Below are 19,083 nucleotides of genomic sequence, written 5' to 3'. Positions count from 1 at the left end.
TATTTCTAGCACAAACATCTTTTGAGAATCCTATTGTAACAAGTTGTATGCCACCAGAATTCATGTGTTTTAGAACAAACTCATTTTTGTCTTTAAAATGAGAATTCAGCTTGAATTTACTCTTCTTAATCTGCTATGAAATGTTATAAGTGATTATATATAGTATTAACTGAATTTCCTGCTACTGACAATGATGCAAGAGTTTCATTTTCCTTTTTGGTACTAGAAGGTGTCATGTTGTTGCCCATTAAATATGTGTTAGGTAAGGTGAGAACTTCTTTATATTGCTCTAAAAATCAGTGTGAACACATCTTTTTCTCTTCCTCACCCACCCCCTTCTCTATTGCTAGAATATTAACAGTGAGTTTAAGTGAATTAAACTCTGTTTTTGATTTGTTCAGTACTTTAAAAATTAATTTATTTCAGCAAAGGATAATATGAAGCATCTGAAAGTAAATTTATAGGACTTGTGAATACAGGAAATTGATATATGACCATCATAACATTGCACAAGAAAATTTTTCCTCATATCAAAAGTTGATAAGCGTCAATAAATGGCCACAATACGTTTTTGCTTCCTTACCATTTCCCAGGTAGACATGTTTTGGTTTTTATTGAAGATAAAAGAATAATTCTTTGGAATAAATTCTTCATAAAGGAGTCTGAACTTAATAAAGACAAACAGTGTCTGAACTGTTTGTCACTGGATGGGTGCTGAGCCTTCTGAGGGCCAGGATCCTGGGAGAGAGAGCTTGGAAGGGGAGACAAGAATGGCAATAGGCTAGGCCCCAAGGGAATTAAGTAAAGAATCAAAGCACCACTTGGTCAAATTAGAAGGAGAACCCCTAAGAGCTGGCAAGATAGCTAAGTGGACTAAGAGCCTGATTAGGCAAGCTCAGGGACTGGGTTCGATCACCAGCATTCATGCTGTGCCAGCCCTGCCCCTGGGCACACTGAGCCAGCAACTGAGTCCGGCTGTGGTGGCACACCCCTGTAATCCCAGAACTGGGGAGGCTGAAAGCAGGAGGATCACTGTGAGTCCAAGCTGCATAGTGAGACCTTGAACCAAATACATAAAAACACAAACAAAGAAAAAGAAAACGTGCAGGAGAATTCCTTCATGTTAGGCATAAATAAGGCAGGAAGTCTAGAAATTGTACATGTTAATAATTATTTTGCTATCGTGTCTACTCAGAACCTAGTAAATTAAAACTCTGATATAGAAATTACCCACTACAATAGCAAGTCTATATTCAACTCAGCTAGAGCATGTAATGGACATAAGAAGAGACAAGAATGGCAATGGGCCAGGCCCCAAGGGAATTAAGTAAAGAAACAAATCATTTCCATTCTTTGGCTAGTCAACCCCATGTGTACCTTCTTCAAATGCTGTAATTTCTCATACCGTATTGTGGCCATTTATTGATGCTTATCAACTTTTGATATGAGGAAAAATTTTCTTGTGCAATGTTATGATGGTCATATATCAATTTTCTGTATTCACAAGTCCTATAAATTTACTCTCAGGTGCTTCATACTATCTTTTGCTGATAAATTAATTTTTAAAGTACTGAACAAATCAAAAACAGAGTTTAACTCACTTAAATTCACTGTTAACATTCTAGCAATAGAGAAGAGGGTGGGTGAGGAAGAGAAAAAAATGTGTTCACACTGATTTTAAGAGCAATATAAACCAATTAGGACAATTCCTTACCTTTAAGAAAATCAGCCTTACTGATTTACTAGAGTATGTTTAAGATTTTCAATTTTTTAAAAAGATGAGATTCATGAACTAATATGTTTGAAAGTCTATGCACAGTATCATTCAGTATTACCTACAGTGTAGTTTTTCTATCTTTCACCATTTTATTGCATTTTTTCAACCAGTATTTGTTGAACTCCTAAATTAAACATCTACTAAATGTTGGAGACAGAATGAGGAGTAGTGTATAAATATTCTATACTCTTAGATCTTACAGGTTGTATAGGAAGATACATATTAAAATAAGTAACTTTGATATATTATGTTCAGGACAGAAAGAGGAGAAATCAGAACCCCACACAGTACTTTTGGCAGGATAACCTAAATTGGTCTACAGAGGGCTAAGAGGAGATTTTCAGAAAGGGCCATCTATCCTAAAAGCTTGAAGATCAAGTTAGGCAAAAAAATGTCAGTCACAACACTAGCAGTTAGAGCAACAAATGGCTAAAGTTGGCAGACATTTCTGCTGTTTGCCAGATACTATACTTCATTTTAAGTATTCCATCATTGACCTTCCTGGGTAGATTTTACTGTTTACTGAAGATCATATGGCTAATACATGGCCAGAACAAGAATTTGGATGCTGCGTGATCTGACTCTACTACCCCACAACTATGCCCCAAAGCAATGAACTGATTTTAACTGGACTTGTTTTGCTAAAACAAAAAATAATACCTGAGTGGTACTCAGGTTTGCTTTGCTTTAAGTTGACTTGTGGTGTTTGTTATTTTTAAAAAGACATAATTTTGTAGTTTAACAAATTATAGTGGAATTGCAGGGCCAGCCAGATAGCTCAGTGGACTAAAGCACCTGCTTCGGAAGGTGCAGAGACCTAGGTACAAGCCCTGGCATGCCGTGCCGGCCCTGACCCCGGGGTGTGCTGAGATGGTGATTGAGAGTGGGCATGGTGGCATGTCCCTGTAATCCCAACACTTAGGAGGCTGAAAACAGGAGGATCACTACAAATCTGATCTGTGTAGTGAGACCCTGTAGACCCTATACTAAGTTAAAAGAAAAGACTATAAGGAAATTTAGCATTTGGATATAATTTTCTCAACTGTCAAGTATATTATATAGCATGAAGTTCTGAAGCTCATGTTCAAGTAGTGTCTAACATATAGTACACACTCAAAACGTGTAATGGCAAGTTCATGTGAATAAGTAGTGGGGTAGACTAAAAAGACAGTGTTGAACTCTTCTAAAGAAAAGTGTTACATTTGTTAAATAGTTGCAGTTCTCTCTGACATAATGAAGCTGGCCATATGATTTTCCATTTTAAATATACAATGTATGCAGAGGGTGACTATTTGAATAAACATTGAAAATGTTTATCTGCAAACATCTGGCAGAATATCCATAGGTGATATAAGCTTCCTGTCTTATAAGGAAAGAGCCTCATTGTGTCAGACTTATTTACTATTGATATCTTAGAATATCATGATTGCAAAAAAAGGCTAGATAAACAGTAGAAAGTAGGTTTAAAGGAAATAAAATGGATCACCCTAATCTCAGCAGAAATGATTGAAATCCTGTGAAGTAAACCTTTAGTATTCTTGGAGTGGAGTGAATTGGTTAGCTTTAGTATCTTGTGATTTCAAGTTTAGTCTGAATGTGTAATTTATACACTTGGTTTTTATAAGTGGCATGTCAGTACCAGACTTCTCATTAAAATTATTTTTAGATAACAAATATCACATGTAATATATGAATTTTAAAAAATTTTTCCTCTTCACCCTCAGGAGGTGACTTTGAGCTATGAAGTGGTTACACAGATTGCCAAAATGAAGAAGAACCTGGTTAATGTGTAACCCTGGATTAATTTTTAAACACTAGTAATTTATTAAACATGATGAAAAAGTGAAGTTGAGTCCAAATTTAAAATTTATTACAGTAAAAGACACTTTGCCATTAACCCCCTCCCCCCTTAAAACGTTTCCCCTCTTTGAACACACTTATCTCATTGTTTTTGCTACTTTCTGAAGCAGCTGAGGAAGCTATTTTTCATGAGTTTTAGTTGAACTATTGTGGTTTTGTGAATGTTCTGAATTGACTCTAAACACTCATCATTTATGGTCATTTTGACTTGGAGAAAAACCTAAAGTTTCATAGTACAAGATTGTTGACTAAAGTAGATGAGGCATTGTAACGTTTTTGCAAGCCTCCCTTTCCATCGAGATGATACTCGAAAGCAGCGTTCACTATATTTTTTGTAATATCTGTAAAGACACTCACAAAAGAGGACTTGCAGAATTGCTTTAGAAAGTGACAAGAACAATTAGATAAGTGGGTTTGAAGTGAGAGTGGGTATTGTGAGGGGGATTAGTGACAGTGCGTCTTACTCTAATAAAAATTTTAAAACATTGTAGTATATACCATCTGTTGTATAGTAATTCAACAAAATATTGGTTGAATTATTTTTTATTTTCATTATGTAGCAGGATCATGAGTAAAAAAGAATTCTTGTCAAACAACAGTTTAATTCCTTACTAATTATAAATATGTTTGTCTGACTGTAGAGACACCACTGTGCAAACACTTACTCTTCAGCCGTCAGTTAAAGATGGACTCATTGTGTATGAAGATTCGCCTTTGGTTAGTAAGCCAATTACGTTGATATTTGAAGTACTTTTTGAATGATAGCTATATTTTGACCTTTGCATGGGTGGAGAGAATACCCATAGACTCTGATGTCTTTCAGGCTAACTGGAACATACTCATTCTTGTGTCATTTTAGGAGAGGTTATTTAAATACAAATTATTGGAAAAATAACATTTTTTATTATTCTTGTTCTTTCTTTAGAGAGTCTTAGGAATGGCAGGAGTCCTCTGTACTTTTTCAAATGTATAGAGTTTGAAATTAGGTAATATTTCTAGAAAAAAATTGTAAAAATAATTTTAAGTAATAGCTTCAGTGTTTAGAAAGCTGGGAAGGTCCAGTCTTCATCTTTCTACTTGAGACCTAGAGAAATCCCAGGGTGCCAGAAATGTTCCTCTGTGTAAGTAACTTCTGAGGAATGGGTGGAATGAGACCTCACAGAAGTTCTGTGGTTCAGACCCCAGGGACCAGGGTCTTCAGGATCTCCTACATGAACTTTCCCAGATTGGGCCCAACTTTTCCTGAGCAGAGATGGGGCTGGAACATGTTTTCTTTTCCTAAAATTCAGTTTGTTATTACCCTAAATTTAAAAAAAAATCCTTATTAGTTATTTTAGAATATGTTATAAAGTATTTGTGATAAGAGGAATCACCCATCTATTGGTCTATATCTCCTTGAAATTATTCATCAAAACTATGCAATAGTAAAACTTTATGACAGAGTTTACTGTAAAATATTTCTTACTATTAGAAAAGGTAATGTCATGATTCATACAGTCACCAAAGATCTAGTATTCTTACTTTTCCTCTCCTCCTATTCAAGTAGTTGCCAAGACTGTAGATTGCACATCTTCAGAACTCTTAGGATCAGTGTAATACTTTTTATTTCTACTTACTTCAAACTCATCACCAATCAGGGACCAAACTCTTTAAATTAAATTATTATAGTAATCCCCTTTTAACTGCTGTGCAGATGGTTGCCAGCTTAAATATACTAAAGTGTATCTTCATACTCTATTTCTACCATGACTAAATTCACAAATATTGAAGTATATACCATTACTTAATGAGATAAATACATGTTTCTTGGCCTAGGAACTCAGTCCTTAATAGTTGAACCCAGTCTCACCTACCGTGTCTTTTGTTACATTTGACCTTCATAACAGCCAGTATAGACTTACTCTTACTCACTTTTTACTAAATATGATCCCAGAGTTTAATGACTGGTTCCCTTTATCTTGTTTTGCACTATTCATTTTTATCTATTAAAATAATGTTGCACTTTTTTTTTTTTTGGCCGTGTGGGGATTAAACCCAGTTCCCCAGGACAGATCTGTTATCTGGAGCATTACATTTGTTATGGTTCTTTTAAGAGCAGTGTGCCAACATTCATAATTGCTATGATGTCTCATTTCTTAGCTTCTATGAAACTTTAATCTATTTGTTATATTTGTTTTAATTCCCCCCTATTCTAGGATCTGAAATATTGTTGGGTACCATGACCATAAGAACAGTTCTAATACTAAAGGGAAATGAAACATACCCATATCTTAAAACCAGCTATTATAAATTAAAAGGAGTAAGTGATAGTTGTAATAATGGTTAATGTTATTGTTTGCTTATGATATGTTTTCTGTCTTCAAAGGTTAAAGCAGTAAAGTTGGGTCATGTTCTGGTAGTAGATGAGGCAGACAAAGCCCCAACAAATGTCACTTGTATTTTGAAAACTCTAGTGGAAAATGGAGAAATGATTTTAGCAGATGGAAGACGCATCGTTGCAAGTGAGTATGGGAGAAACAACATTGGCTTCAAATGTGTGCATTTTTATATCTTTGGTAGCAAGTCACAAATTTAGTTGAGTCCCTATTTATAAACATTAAGGAGAAATTTAACATAAGTTAAATTGTATTGATAATTATTTCCAAAAATTACTTTTTAAATCTAGATTTGTCAATTTTTCTTTTCTTTCTTTCGGTGAGGGGATTGAAGCCAGGACCAGGACTTCTCTCACGCTGCACACTTGCTCCCACGCTCAGCCACAGCCTCCCATCCCCAGCCTGTGGTCTCCCTCTTATCGTTAGACAGCTTGTTTGAAAATTTCTGAAGCAGTAGTATTAGGAAAAGTCAGCTTCATATTTGAGAATGTCAACATGTAATCTTTATACTCATTTCTCAGTTATTCTTGGGTAATTTATTTTGCTTAATTATTATCTGGGATTCCTTAAGTTTCTGGAGTACTCCCATTACTTACAGTATTGATTCTTACTGTTAGCTCAATATAATTAGAAAAACTTGCCAGTTATTTTATTTTTACTAGATGTTTATTTACATATGTGTGAGCAAAATGTATGGTCAATGTTTAAATTTAAAGAAATTTATTATAATAAAAGAAACATTGCCCTTAACCCTCCTCAGAATATTCCCTTTTGCTTCAAGCACATTATCCCATATTTCTACCCACTTCCTCAAGCAGTTCTAGAAGTCCTGTCTCATGTTTTTAACTGCTCTTTTGTGGCTGCCTTAATGTGCTGAAGAAATTCAGAATGTTAGAGCTGGGTGTGGTGGTACATGCCTGCAATCCCAGCACTTGGGAGACTGAGGCAGCAGGCTGATTGAGTCAAGCCTGGGCTGCACAGTGCGCGCAGGGGCAGCCTTGAAAAAGACACCTCCATCTATTTGATCTTTGACAAAGGGGCCAAAAGCATAGGTTGGAGCAAAGATTATTCAACAAGTGGTGCTGGGAAAACGGGTTGAGAAGATCAAAACTGGACCCTATGTCTCACCATATACAAAATCAAAATGGATTGAAGATCTAAACAGGAAAACAGAAATATTAAATCTACTGAAAGATAAAATGGTAAAACGCTTGAAAACATAGGTGTCAGAAGAAATTTTTCCAAGGATTTTGTGCACAATTGCACAAAAAATAACAGCAAGAATGAACAAATGGGATCATACCAAACTTAAGTGCTTCTCTGCAACAAAACAACCAATGAGCAGATTGAAGAGACAACCTACAGAGTGGAAAAACATTTCTTGCCACTACTTCTCAGGATTTTTTTTTCAAAGTTTTATTGATAAACAGATAGCAATGAGACAGTTTCAAATCCAATCGGAAGTACAGTTTCAACCAATAATACACTGCATATATTCTTCTTAGTGGTTAATTGCTGTACACGAAGTGGACTTGTGAAGCTATTTACAAACACCATTAGAACAAATCATTCTATTCATTAAGAGAATGCAACTATATATCTATCCCAACCTCTTTGAATACACAGATACAAAATGGATATTCATCAGTATACCCCATTTTTTCTAAGTTCCGTTATTGAATATTATAGGTGTGTAAACTCAGCAAAGTATTCTAAAAGAGTCCAGTAGCCCATAATAGCATTAGGTCTTCTGTTTAACTGGCAATGTCAGAAATTATTGACCTGAGTCCCCCACAGCTCAACTTAACAGCATGGCTTTATTTCTTATATTTCGTCTTCCTACTTTTCTCTACTGGATGGTTAAGACCAAGGTAAAGCAGGACCTATGCAACAAGAGTTGTAGCTTTTTGGTCTGAGAAGGTTAGTGAAATGCCCTCAGGATTTATCCTGAGATCCTGTACCTCAGATTGTAGAACCTTTATCAGTGCAGCAATGCGGATGAGTCACGGCCAATGCTTGGCCAATGTGCTCTCTGTGAAAGCCTGAGAGAGTGTCTTCTCCCCATGTGACTCTCCTTAGGCCCACTCTATGTCATCAATCACTTTCCTCTTTGGCCCCATAATCTTCTTGATCAGAAAATTTGGGACACTACCGAGGTACATGACGTTACAGTACAAGTTCTCATATGTCCACTTCTCAGGATTAATGTCTAGAATTTCGAAAAAATAAAGCCACCTAAAATTAAATATCCATTCAAGAAATGGGCAAGAGAAATGAAGAGACACTTTACAGGGGAAGAAATACAAATGGTCACTAAATATATTTAAAAATGCTCAACATATCTTATATCATAAATATCATATTTGCATTAGAGAAAGGCAAATTAAAACAACACTAAGACTATGTTACTCCAGAAAGATTGACAACCATTATGCAATTAAATAATAACAAATGCTGGAGAGGCTGTGGTGAAAAAGGATCCTTTTGTTGGTTCTAGTGTAAACTAGTACAACCATATGGAAAGCAGTATGGAGATTTCCCAAGACTTGAAATTAGAAAGTGCATATCATCTGACAATCCTGCTAGGTACCTTCTTTAGATATCATAGTACAGTGATCCATGCATACCAGTGTTTATAGCAGTACAACTCATAGTAGCTAAAGCCTGGAAACAGCCTATACACCCATTAACAGAAGATTGGGTAAAACATGTGGCACCAATATATAGTGAAATACTAATCTGCAGTAAAAAATGACATATTTGGGGCATCTGTAGGAAAATGAATACACCTGAGAAATATAATGTTCAATAAAATAAACCAGACACATAAGCTTAAATACCATATTGTGTCTCTCATTTGAGTGAGGCAAAATAGAAATAAAGAGAATAATAAAGAATTGATAGAAGGGGATAAGGGAATGAATCTTACAATAGGGAAATAGTCCAAGGGGAAAAGAGTGAAGAGTGAGGAGGAGAAGGGAAAATAAATAAAGATGTGCCATGTACAGGAACCTAGTAACCTAGTTAACGTAAACATTATGTGTCATAACATGAGCTGAGATTGATAATAACAATAATTAAAAATGGCAAAAAAGAAACAAGCTGTGGTATTTACGTATAAGCACTCCCCAAGATGATTGTAAACTGCATGAACTGATAAACAAAAGTAAATGGTTTTTTAAAGACTTTTTCCTATACTTTGAAGAGAGATTTGCAAAGGCACTAAAGTAGGGGAAAAAAGAATTGTTAAAACTGAATTATGGTTAATGAATGATTGCAAATGGAGCGCACTTGCAGATTTGTGTGTGTGTGTGTGACAGAGAGAGAGAGAGAGAGAGAGAGAGAGAGAGAGAGAGAGAGAGAGAGAATGTCTCTCTGTGTGTATGTGCGTTGCAAGGGCCTAAGCCCAGGATCTTCAAAGCTTAATGTGCATTCTTCCACTAAACTCTTCCCACAACCTTATAGATGACATTTTAAACAAAAGTGCACAAAGCCTTTTGAACAGAACTTTATTAATTTTTTTTAATTTTGAGAAACATAATTTCAAAGCATGATAATAGGAGGGTAACAGTGGTTAATATATTGCATATTATCTTTCAATTAATTGCTCATAGTATAAGATATTGGCATTTAATTGTCCAAACAATATTAGCACAAATATTTTTTAATGAACTAAGAGAACTTAGTAGCATAACTATCTTAACTGTCTTGTATGCACATATATATTTTTTAATTTTTGCTTTGCCCTTTCTTTTCACTTTACCTGATCCAATTTCTCTTTCCTCCCATTTTACAATACTTGTTATACATTTTGGTTCTTGTGTACTCTTTAAGCTTCTCATACTAGGGAGACAGTGCAATGTTTGCATGTGAGTAGCTGGGGCATTACACTTATGAGTATGCTCTCAAGTCTCATCCATTCACCTGTAAAAGTCTCTCCAGTTTATCCTTCTTTGTGGCTGAGTAGTACAGAGCAATCTCTTATCTATTCCTTAGTTGATGGGCATTTGGGTTGTTTCCAGGATTTAGCTAGCACAAATTGTGCTACTATAAACATGGGTGTACATGTATTGCTGTGGTATGATAATCATTCTGGGAAGATACTCAGCAAGGGAAAAGGTGAGTCAAATAAGACCTCTAATTCTAGAGTTTTGAGGAATTTTCACAGTGGTTGTACCAGCCTGCAATCCCACCAACAGTGCAGAAGAGTACCTTTCTCCGTGCAACACCTCCAGCATTTGTTGTTGGTTGATTTCTTTTTTTTTTTTTTTAATTTTTTTTTTTTTTTTTGAGAGAGAGAGAGAGAGAGAGAGAGAGAGAGAGAGAGAGAGAGAGAGAGAGAGAGTGTGGTGTGTGTGTGTGGCCAGCTCAGCCCACCAGGGGGCGGGGCTGGCTGGCATGTGGTGCTGGGGGATTGAACCGCGGTCTCTGATGCCTTGCCAAGCTTGTTCTAAGTAGGTGCTTTAGACCACTGAGCCATCTCTCCAGCCCAGGTTGATTTCTTGATAAAAGTCATTCTTTCTAGGATGAGATGGAATCTCAGTGCTGTTTTAATTTGCGTCTCTCACATGACGCTGCTGTTGAACATTGTTTCATATATTTATTTGCTGTTTGTATTTCTTCATCTGAGAAGTGTGTTCCTTTTGGATTGGGTTTTTGAATTTCAGAGTTCTGATTTTTTAATTTTTAGTTCTTTTTTTTTTTCCTGTATTTTAGGGAAGGGTCTACAGGGTGTTCAAGGTCTTGCTACCAGATTGGACTTGTAGTGATTCTCCTATTTATGGCCTCCCAAGAGCTGGGATTACTGGTGCGAGTGCCACCATGCCCAGTCTCAGTTGCCGTCTCAGCATGCCCCATGGGCAGGGCTGGCACAGCAGGCCTGGAGATCAAACCCCTGGCCCCTGGCCCTGCTTGCAAGTGCTTTAATCTGCTGAGCTATTTGGCCGGCCCTATTTTTAGTTCTTTATATATTCTTTTTTTTTTTTCTTTATATGTTCTTGATAATAATCCTTTGCCTGTGGAACACCTGGAAAACATTTTTTTTGCTACTTGGGGGATTTCTCTTCTATGTTTGTGGTTTCTTGTGGTGTACAAAAGCTTTTTAATGAGCTTGAGATCCCAACTGGTGATTCCTTATGGCAGTTCCTGGGTGATTGGAGTTTTATTCATAAAGTCTTTGCCTATACCAATGCCTTCAAGACAACATATTCTATCTTCCAGGAGATTTAATGTTTCTGTTTAATATTTAGACCTTTGAAATATATGGGTCCACGTTTAATCTTTGACATGGGCAGAGCTAGTATTTCCAGCACTATCCTTTCAGTGAATGTGTATGGCCTTTTTTTTTTTTTTTTTTTTGTATTTTAGGGAAGGGTCTACATGGTGTTCAGGGTCGCACTACTAGATCGGATTTGTAGTGAGCCGCCTGTTTATAGCCTTCCAAGAGCTGGGATTCCATGTTTGTCCTCTCTGTTAAAGTTAATGTGGCTGAGTGTGTCTGGGGCAGGACTTGCATCTTCTAATCTGTTCCATTGATCTGTAGGTCTTTTTTTTTCCCCCCCAGTATCACACTTTTTTTGTTTGTTCTTTTTAAATCACAGTAGCTTTACAATTTCAAATCAGGGATTGTGATGCCCCCTTCCTTCCCATGGTTGCCCAGAATTACCTGTGTTATTCTAGGTCTCTTCTGGTTCTAAATGAATTTTAAGATTGTTTTCTCTAATTCTTTGAGATATGATATTGGAAGTTGGATAGAAATCACATTAAATCTGTATAACAACATTGGAGGTATGGCTATTTTCACTACATTGGTTCTTCCTACTCAAGAGCAAAGGTAACTTTCCATTTCATAATATCTTCTTCAGTCTCCTTTTTCAAAGTACTATACTTTTCAATGTACAAGTCTTTTACAACTTTCATTAGACTGATTCCTAGGTATTTCTTTATTCTTTTTGTTTTTTTGGATGCTAATATGCAGGGTATGGTTTTCCTAATTTTTCAGTGAGTTTGTTGTTTGTGTGCAGAAATGCAATTGATTTCTGAGTGTTGACTTTTTATTCAGCTATGATACTGAATTGATTATAAATCTATCAGTGTTTTAGTGGAGTTTTGAAGGTATTCTATGTAGAATATCATGTCATCTGTGAATAATGATAGTTTAACTTCTTCCTTTCCTATCATCATTTCTTTTATGTCTTTCTCTTGTCTAATTGCTCTGGCTAATGTTTCCAGGACTATGCTGAATAAGATAAGGACATCCTTGTATTGTTGCTGATTTTAGAGTGAAAGCTTTCAGTTTTTGTCCATTTAGTATGATGTTGGCTGTTCATTTGTCATGAATGACTTTTATTAGATAGAGGTGAAGACCCTATATTCTGATTTTCTGTAGAGATTTTGTCATGAATGGGTGATGGGCTTTGTCAGAAGCTTTTTCTGCATCTATTGAAATGATCATATGATTTTTGTTCTTGGCTCTGTTGATTTAATGTATTGTATTTATTGATTTACATATTTTAAACAATTGCTGCCTACCTGAAATGAATCCCATGTGGTCATGGTGTATAATGTTCTTGATGACTTGATGTGTTCTGTATGCCAATATGTTATTTGGCATTTTTGCATGTATGTTCAGTAGGGAGTTTGGCCTGTAGTTCTCTTCCTTAGTTGGATCCTTCTCTGGTTTTGGTTACATGCTTGCTTCCATGAATGAATTTGGGAGTATGAATTCCATTTCAGTTTCATGAAAGAGTTTGAGAAGTAGCAGTATTAAGTCTTCTCTAAATTTCTTGTAGAATACAGCAGTAATTCCACCAGAGCCTTGGCTTTTCCTTTGTCAGAAGGTTTGTAATTTTACTGTTTGATATTTGTTTGCTTAGGATTTTTATATATTCAGCTGTGGTAATTCTGATGTATCTAGGAATCTGTCCACTTCTTTTGTATTTTGCATCTTATTCAGATACAAGTTTTCAAAGTAGGTGTAGATGATCTGGACTTCTTGGACTTCTGCTGGGTTCATTGTGATTTCACCCTCTTCATCCCTAATTGCATGGATTTGAATTTTGTCTCTCCCTCTTTTTTTTTTAAATAAGGTTGGATAAGGGTTAGTTGATTTTATGTAACCTTTCAAAGAATGAACTCTTCAATTCACTGATTCTTTGGATTGTTTTCTTAGTCTCCAATATGTTAATTTCTGCTTTGATATTTATAATGTTCTCCTTGTACAAGCTTTTAGCTTAGCCTGCTTTACTTTTTCTGGACAGTGAGGTTCACCATTAAGTTATATATTTGTGCCTGCTTTGTTTCCTGATAAGGGTATTCACTGCTATACATTTCCCTCATAGGACTGCTTTCATTGTGTTCCACAAGTATGTTGTCACATAATTAATATTTCATTGTAGAAACTGCCTAATTTCTTTCTTTAATTTCATCTGTAACCTATTGGTTGTTCAGGAGGATGCAATTTCCATGTATATCTTATGCTTTCTTTTTGCCATTGATTTCCAATTTCATTACACTATGGTCTGATAATATGCATGGAATAATTTCAATTCCTTTGCATTCACTTAAGCACGTTCTATAAGCTAGTATGTGATTATAAAGAACATCTCATGTGCATCTGAGAAGAATACATATTTTGATTTTGTAGAGTTGAACACTCTGTGGACATCTACTAAATCAATGTGCTCAAAAGTTTGGTTCTGCTCTAATTTTTTATTGATTTTTTTTTTTTTTGGTCTAATCGATGTTTGTAACAGTGGGATATTGAAGTCTCCTACTAGAATTCTGTTAGTGCTTATTTCATTTTTCAAGCTGGACTTGTTTTATGGAGTTGGGTACACTGATATTTGTTGCATATATATTGATGATTGTTCTTTCCTCCTCTTGGATTGTTCCCTTTACAAGGTTGTAGTGACCTTTACCTCTCAATCAGTTTTCACTTGATATTCATTTTGTATGCAAATAGAAGAGCTACTCCTGCTTTTTTCTGAGTTCCTGTGACATAGTGTATGGTTTTCCATCCTTTGACTTTCAGTCTGTGAATTTCTTTTTTAATTAAATGTATTTTTATGCAGCATATTGTTGTGGGTTACACTGTGATCCATTCTGCTAGTTTTTGTCTGTTAGTTGGTGAATCAAGATGATTAATATTGTGAGTTGTAACAGATATATATTAACTTATCCTTGTCATGTTATCCCTTTTGTTGACTTCCCTACTTTTTTCTCTTCTTCTGTTTAATTGTAGCCTTGACTGGTGGATTCCTTCTGTTGTGGTTCATGGAATTGTAGTTCTCATTATCTTTTTCTAGAATGACCTTCAAAATAGTTTGGAGTGTTGGTTTTATGGTTATAAATTTCTTCAGATGTTGTTTGTCATAGAAATATCTTATTTCACCATCAGTTTTGAAAGATAGTTTTGTGAAGTATATCATTCTGGGTTGAAGGTTGTTTTTCTTTAGAGTTTGAAGTATTTCACTCTAAGCTGTCCTTGACTTTAGGGTTTATGCTAAGAAGTCAGCTGTGATTCTGATTTGCTTTACTTTATAGGTGATTTGAGTTTTTTTTTTTCTAACAACTTTTAATATTCTATTCTTGTGTTGAATTTCTGGATTCTTGATTATGATATGCCTGGCTATAGATTTTTGATCATGACTAATTGAAGTTCTATATGCCTAATTTAATTGTATGTCAAATTCTTTTTCCATGCCAGGGAATTTCCATGATGTTTGAGAGGTTTTTTTTTTTTTTTTTTTTTTTTTTAATTTTTTTTATCATTTGTGCTATTTCCTGCTTTTTCATTTATCCAATCAGTCTTAAGTTATTCTTTTTTTTTTTACCTCATCTAGCAGCTGCTGAATTAATTTCTCATGGTCCTTTGTTATTAAATTAAATTTATTTATTTATTTATTTATTTTTGGCAGAACTGGGGCTTGAACTCAGGCCCTTGCGCTTGCCAGGGAAGCGCTTATTCTACTGAGCCATATCCCCAGCCCCCTCCCCTTCTTATTTAAAGAAATCTTTCCTTTTACAGTTGCTATCTGCAAGCCTGTCTTCTATATTTGAGATCCTGTCTTCAGTTGACATAATCTGCTGCAGATAATTTCAGTGGAACTTTTATTCTGCATATCTGCTTGAATCTGCCCTATGGATTCCATATTTTTTTTTTCCTATACTGACCATTCATGGCCTCCATACTTTTCTTAATCTCCTCTATTTTTTTTGTCTGTATTTGCTTGTGAGTCACTAAGCGTGGTTTTCATTGTGGTAACCAATTCTGCAATGATCTGAAATTATTTCTGATTTGACTTTTTCTAGAGCCTCATTCAATTTCTTTGTTGTTGTTACCACAACAAAGAGGCTGGCTGGCTTCAGAGAAGCCAGGGGATGGCTTTCAGTTGTTGTACCTTATTGCTCCCTAAGTTTCCCCTTGGTGAAGTGGATGTCTGGGGTTGCATCTTGTTTAAATATCTTCTTAGTTTCTTTTCATGTTTTGGTCTAATTCCTGGGGTAATACTTTTTTGGTGGGTTGCTTTATTGCTAGTGTTTAGAATTCTTAGGAAATGACTACTTCTCTATGGTATCTTCCAGGTATATCTGATTTTTGGGTTTTGAGTCTGTTGCAAGATCCTATATCCTCAACTTGTTAGGGTTGAGAAAATACTGTGCCATAATATTTTCTATGACTCTTAGTCAACTTTAGTCTTGGAAGACCAGATTGAATAGCCATTTAGAACTGTTATAGCCAAAATTATGTCACTTTTGCCTATAACCATAGCAACAGTTATAGCCTAGAAAGTGACAAACTGAGGTAATCATTAATTTTCCACTTTTAACCATATCAACTAGATTTGCAGTTATTTAACAAAATCTAAAACAGATCAGAAAATTTCATGCAGTATGTAAGTTCTTAATGCATCAGTTTTATCCACAGAAGTTAAAATGTGAAAGAGGCTAGGGAAAAGTAGAGATGTAGAAGAAGTGGAAGAGATTAGAACTAAGGCTGGAGGACAAAGGGGGATTGAGCTAACTTTGGGAAATTGGTACAGAAGACTAGAGGTAAAGAGAGATGGAAGAGATAAAAAGAACAACAGAACAAGAATTACAGAGAGAGGCCGGGGATACAGCTCAGCTGCACAGCATCTGCCAGGTAAATACAGGTCCTGAGTTCAATTCCTTCCGCCCTCCCACACACCCCCATCACAAAGAAATTCAAAACTATGTTCTTACTCCTATAAAAACAAAATGGAACAAAGAAGAAGAAAAGAATAAATACAAAATCAGCACATCAGAAAATAAGAGCAAAAAAAGAAAAGTCCATTTCCATGTTTTCTCTGCTATCATTGGTAGACTGATGTGTGGAGACAGAGTCCCAGTCTGTGCCCACCTATCCCAGAAAGCCAGCAGTAGGTTTTTGGAAGGGTAGTAGATAATCTCAGCAAGCCTGCACCTTTTGGCTGAGACCAGACTCATTCAGCCTGCAGCTGTCAAAGCATCTTCTAAAAGCCTGAATGCACCTGGGAGCTGCTAGATGGAGCCCACAGCCACTCTGAGTTCTGAGCTCAACCAGCCCCTCTCAAAGATGACTCCTGGCCAATCTCTCACCCTGGAAGACTGAGCCCCCAGCATGTAATACCATCTAATGCATTCCTTTATGAATACTGCTCTCCTCTACTGCTGCATCTCTGTGGAGGCATCTGGGGTCTCACCAGCAGTCTCCACGAGTCCACAAGTTTGCATCACTCTTCTTGTGCATTGAATTCCATTTCAGGTAGAAGGCATAGCCAGTACTTCCACCTCTTCACTGAAATTTCTCCCTTCTCTCTCTCTGTTGGCTTCAATTTGCTGAGATGCAAGTCCTTCCTGGGCCCACAGGACCCACCTCCCTCCCACTTGTCTTCCTCATGTTCCTATATTGCAGTATCTGGATGACAGCACTCAGAGAAGCTCCTTCTCTGCTACTTACCACTCTGCCGTCTTGGTTGATCCTCTCTTAACAGAGCTTTGTAAACAATTAATTTTAGGTATTTTTCATTTTCTTTACTTTTTTTAAAATAAGATTTTCATTTTTATTATATCTGCTGTAATCAGTTAATTAAATTTTGCCTTTGATCAAATAGTTTTGCTTTTCACACTACTAAAATTAAGTGGGACCAAAAGTTAAAACTATATTTGTATTAGCACATGAGTATGAAACAGCTTAAAGATTGCTGTTTGATATAAAGAAGTTACAACTGTAGGTTCTTATCTCAAGTAAAATGGCAGGTGTATCATAGCCTTCGTGTTTTAAAGGTGGATAGCCTAAGGCTGAGTTTTAAAAAACCCAGATGGCAAATGGTTGTTCTTAAAATAAACATAGTAAAATTTTTTTGGCCAAAATCATTGTCTGAACTAGCCATTCTGGTTGTAATATACATTAGTCAGTAAATTGTAATTCTCCATTTCTTTAATACTTTAAGCATTTAGCTCCAGCCAACTTGACATCACTTATTTTAAGAACTATATTAGAATACCCTAGTTGCAAATAAATCAGTGTTTTGCTAATGAATCAATTAGAATTTAAGACCTTGATTGTATGTAGTTAGGTTATAGGAAGGGTGATTTTTAAACAGGAAAGGCTTCTTACACTACATAATGGAAACCTCTATACCAAGGGTTGCAGCTGATGAAAAACGAAAGTCCACTGGGAATTATCTTTTGGGTGTTCTTTGGATTATGTTATCATTTAAAAATCTTTAAAAAGTTTTAAAAATAATGATTACATCTCAATTCAGATTTAAGTACTCTTAAGACATTAGCACAGTGTACCTGTTTGTTCAGTAGTGAGTGTCAAACCCAGGGTCTTACACATGCTATTCAAGCACTCTCCCAGAGAGCCATGTCGCCCAAGTTTCCTTTTTAGATTTATGTTGAATGTACATAAATATGCAAGTTCCGGTGTGTGTCTTAGTAACTGTTCTCTCTTTGTTAAGACAAAATAACTGATAACCAAAGTTTAAGAACGAGTGGTATTTTTATCTTATAGTTTGTAGAGGTTTCAGTCTGTAATTAGCTGACTCCAAGGCAGGTTGGGTGGCACATAGGCATCAGAGAGTAGGACCAGTTCATGGCAAACGAAAGTAGCAAAGCAAACAAGGAGAGAAGCCTCTTTCTGTTCCTTTTATTATATCCAGGATACTGGGATTCGCACAGTGCCAACCCAATCAGTATACCTGTTGAGTAGTCACCCACCCTTAATCCTAGCATTGCACCATGAATCACTCACACACTCTAGATTCAGCCACCTCTGAGAAAGCCCCACCTATGCACAAGGCTCTGGGGGAGCGTCTAAAGACAATCCATAACACTATGTAATTCAGCACATGTTTTGTCAATATCCTGTTCCTGAGCAAGATTTCTCAAGAAAGTTTGTTTTTCTACAATGTTATTTATTGTAAAAGACATTAAACCCTATGACTATTTATGTTAAGCCCTATAAATCAGTATTCTTAAGAATTATTAAATATCAATAAAGAGTAAATAAAAATTTTGTTTTTCAGATTCTGCTAATGTGAATGGAAGAGAAAATGTTGTAGTGATTCATCCTGACTTTAGGATGATTGTTCTGGCCAACAGACCTGGATTTCCTTTCTTAGGCAATGACTTCTTCGGCACCTTAGGTAAAAATCCTAATAACAATGACAATGTTAATAATAAGGCCTAATAACTATACTTGCTCACCACATGCTATGCCATCCTCATAACCTTCCTGCGAGAGTTTCTATTATCCCCTTTTAGAGAAGGACAATGTCTGTTACTCAAACTACTTTTCTTTAGCCACTTAGCTAATGAGTAGTAGAACTAGGCTTCATAGCTGGTCTACTTGATTTTGGTAGAGACTTTTTTCTTGATCAGTTAACTGCACTTTGTTGTTTATGCCATCTTGAAATAAGAAACACTTTTTAGTGTCTGTTTTTGTCATATGCCCACTCAAGGCCAGCCCAGAGTGGACTCATTTATTTTGATTATAGAGAGATCCTGGGATGAACTTAATTATCAGAAAGCTTGAAAAAAGGACTTCTTTTCTCTATAAATAGA

The 19,083-nt window shown here is 35.9% G+C and overlaps 1 protein-coding gene across 1 annotated transcript in view; it reads left to right on the top strand.

The window, feature by feature from the left end:
* Positions 1 to 19,083, top strand: part of Vwa8 (von Willebrand factor A domain containing 8) — a 441,297-nt gene that overhangs the window by 203,774 nt on the left and 218,440 nt on the right. Inside the window, exons 22-24 of the mRNA XM_023700137.1 lie at positions 4,279 to 4,354; positions 6,003 to 6,138; positions 18,546 to 18,665. Of these exons, the coding sequence (XP_023555905.1) occupies positions 4,279 to 4,354; positions 6,003 to 6,138; positions 18,546 to 18,665 (332 nt within the window). The remainder of the gene's footprint in view (positions 1 to 4,278; positions 4,355 to 6,002; positions 6,139 to 18,545; positions 18,666 to 19,083) is intronic.

The sequence above is a fragment of the Octodon degus genome, unplaced genomic scaffold, assembly GCF_000260255.1.
Source record: "Octodon degus isolate 3935 unplaced genomic scaffold, OctDeg1.0 scaffold00122, whole genome shotgun sequence".
Classification (NCBI taxonomy): Eukaryota; Metazoa; Chordata; class Mammalia; order Rodentia; family Octodontidae; genus Octodon; species Octodon degus.
The sequence above is the reverse complement of the archived record's forward strand: the minus strand, read 5'-3'. Positions and strand labels throughout refer to the sequence as shown.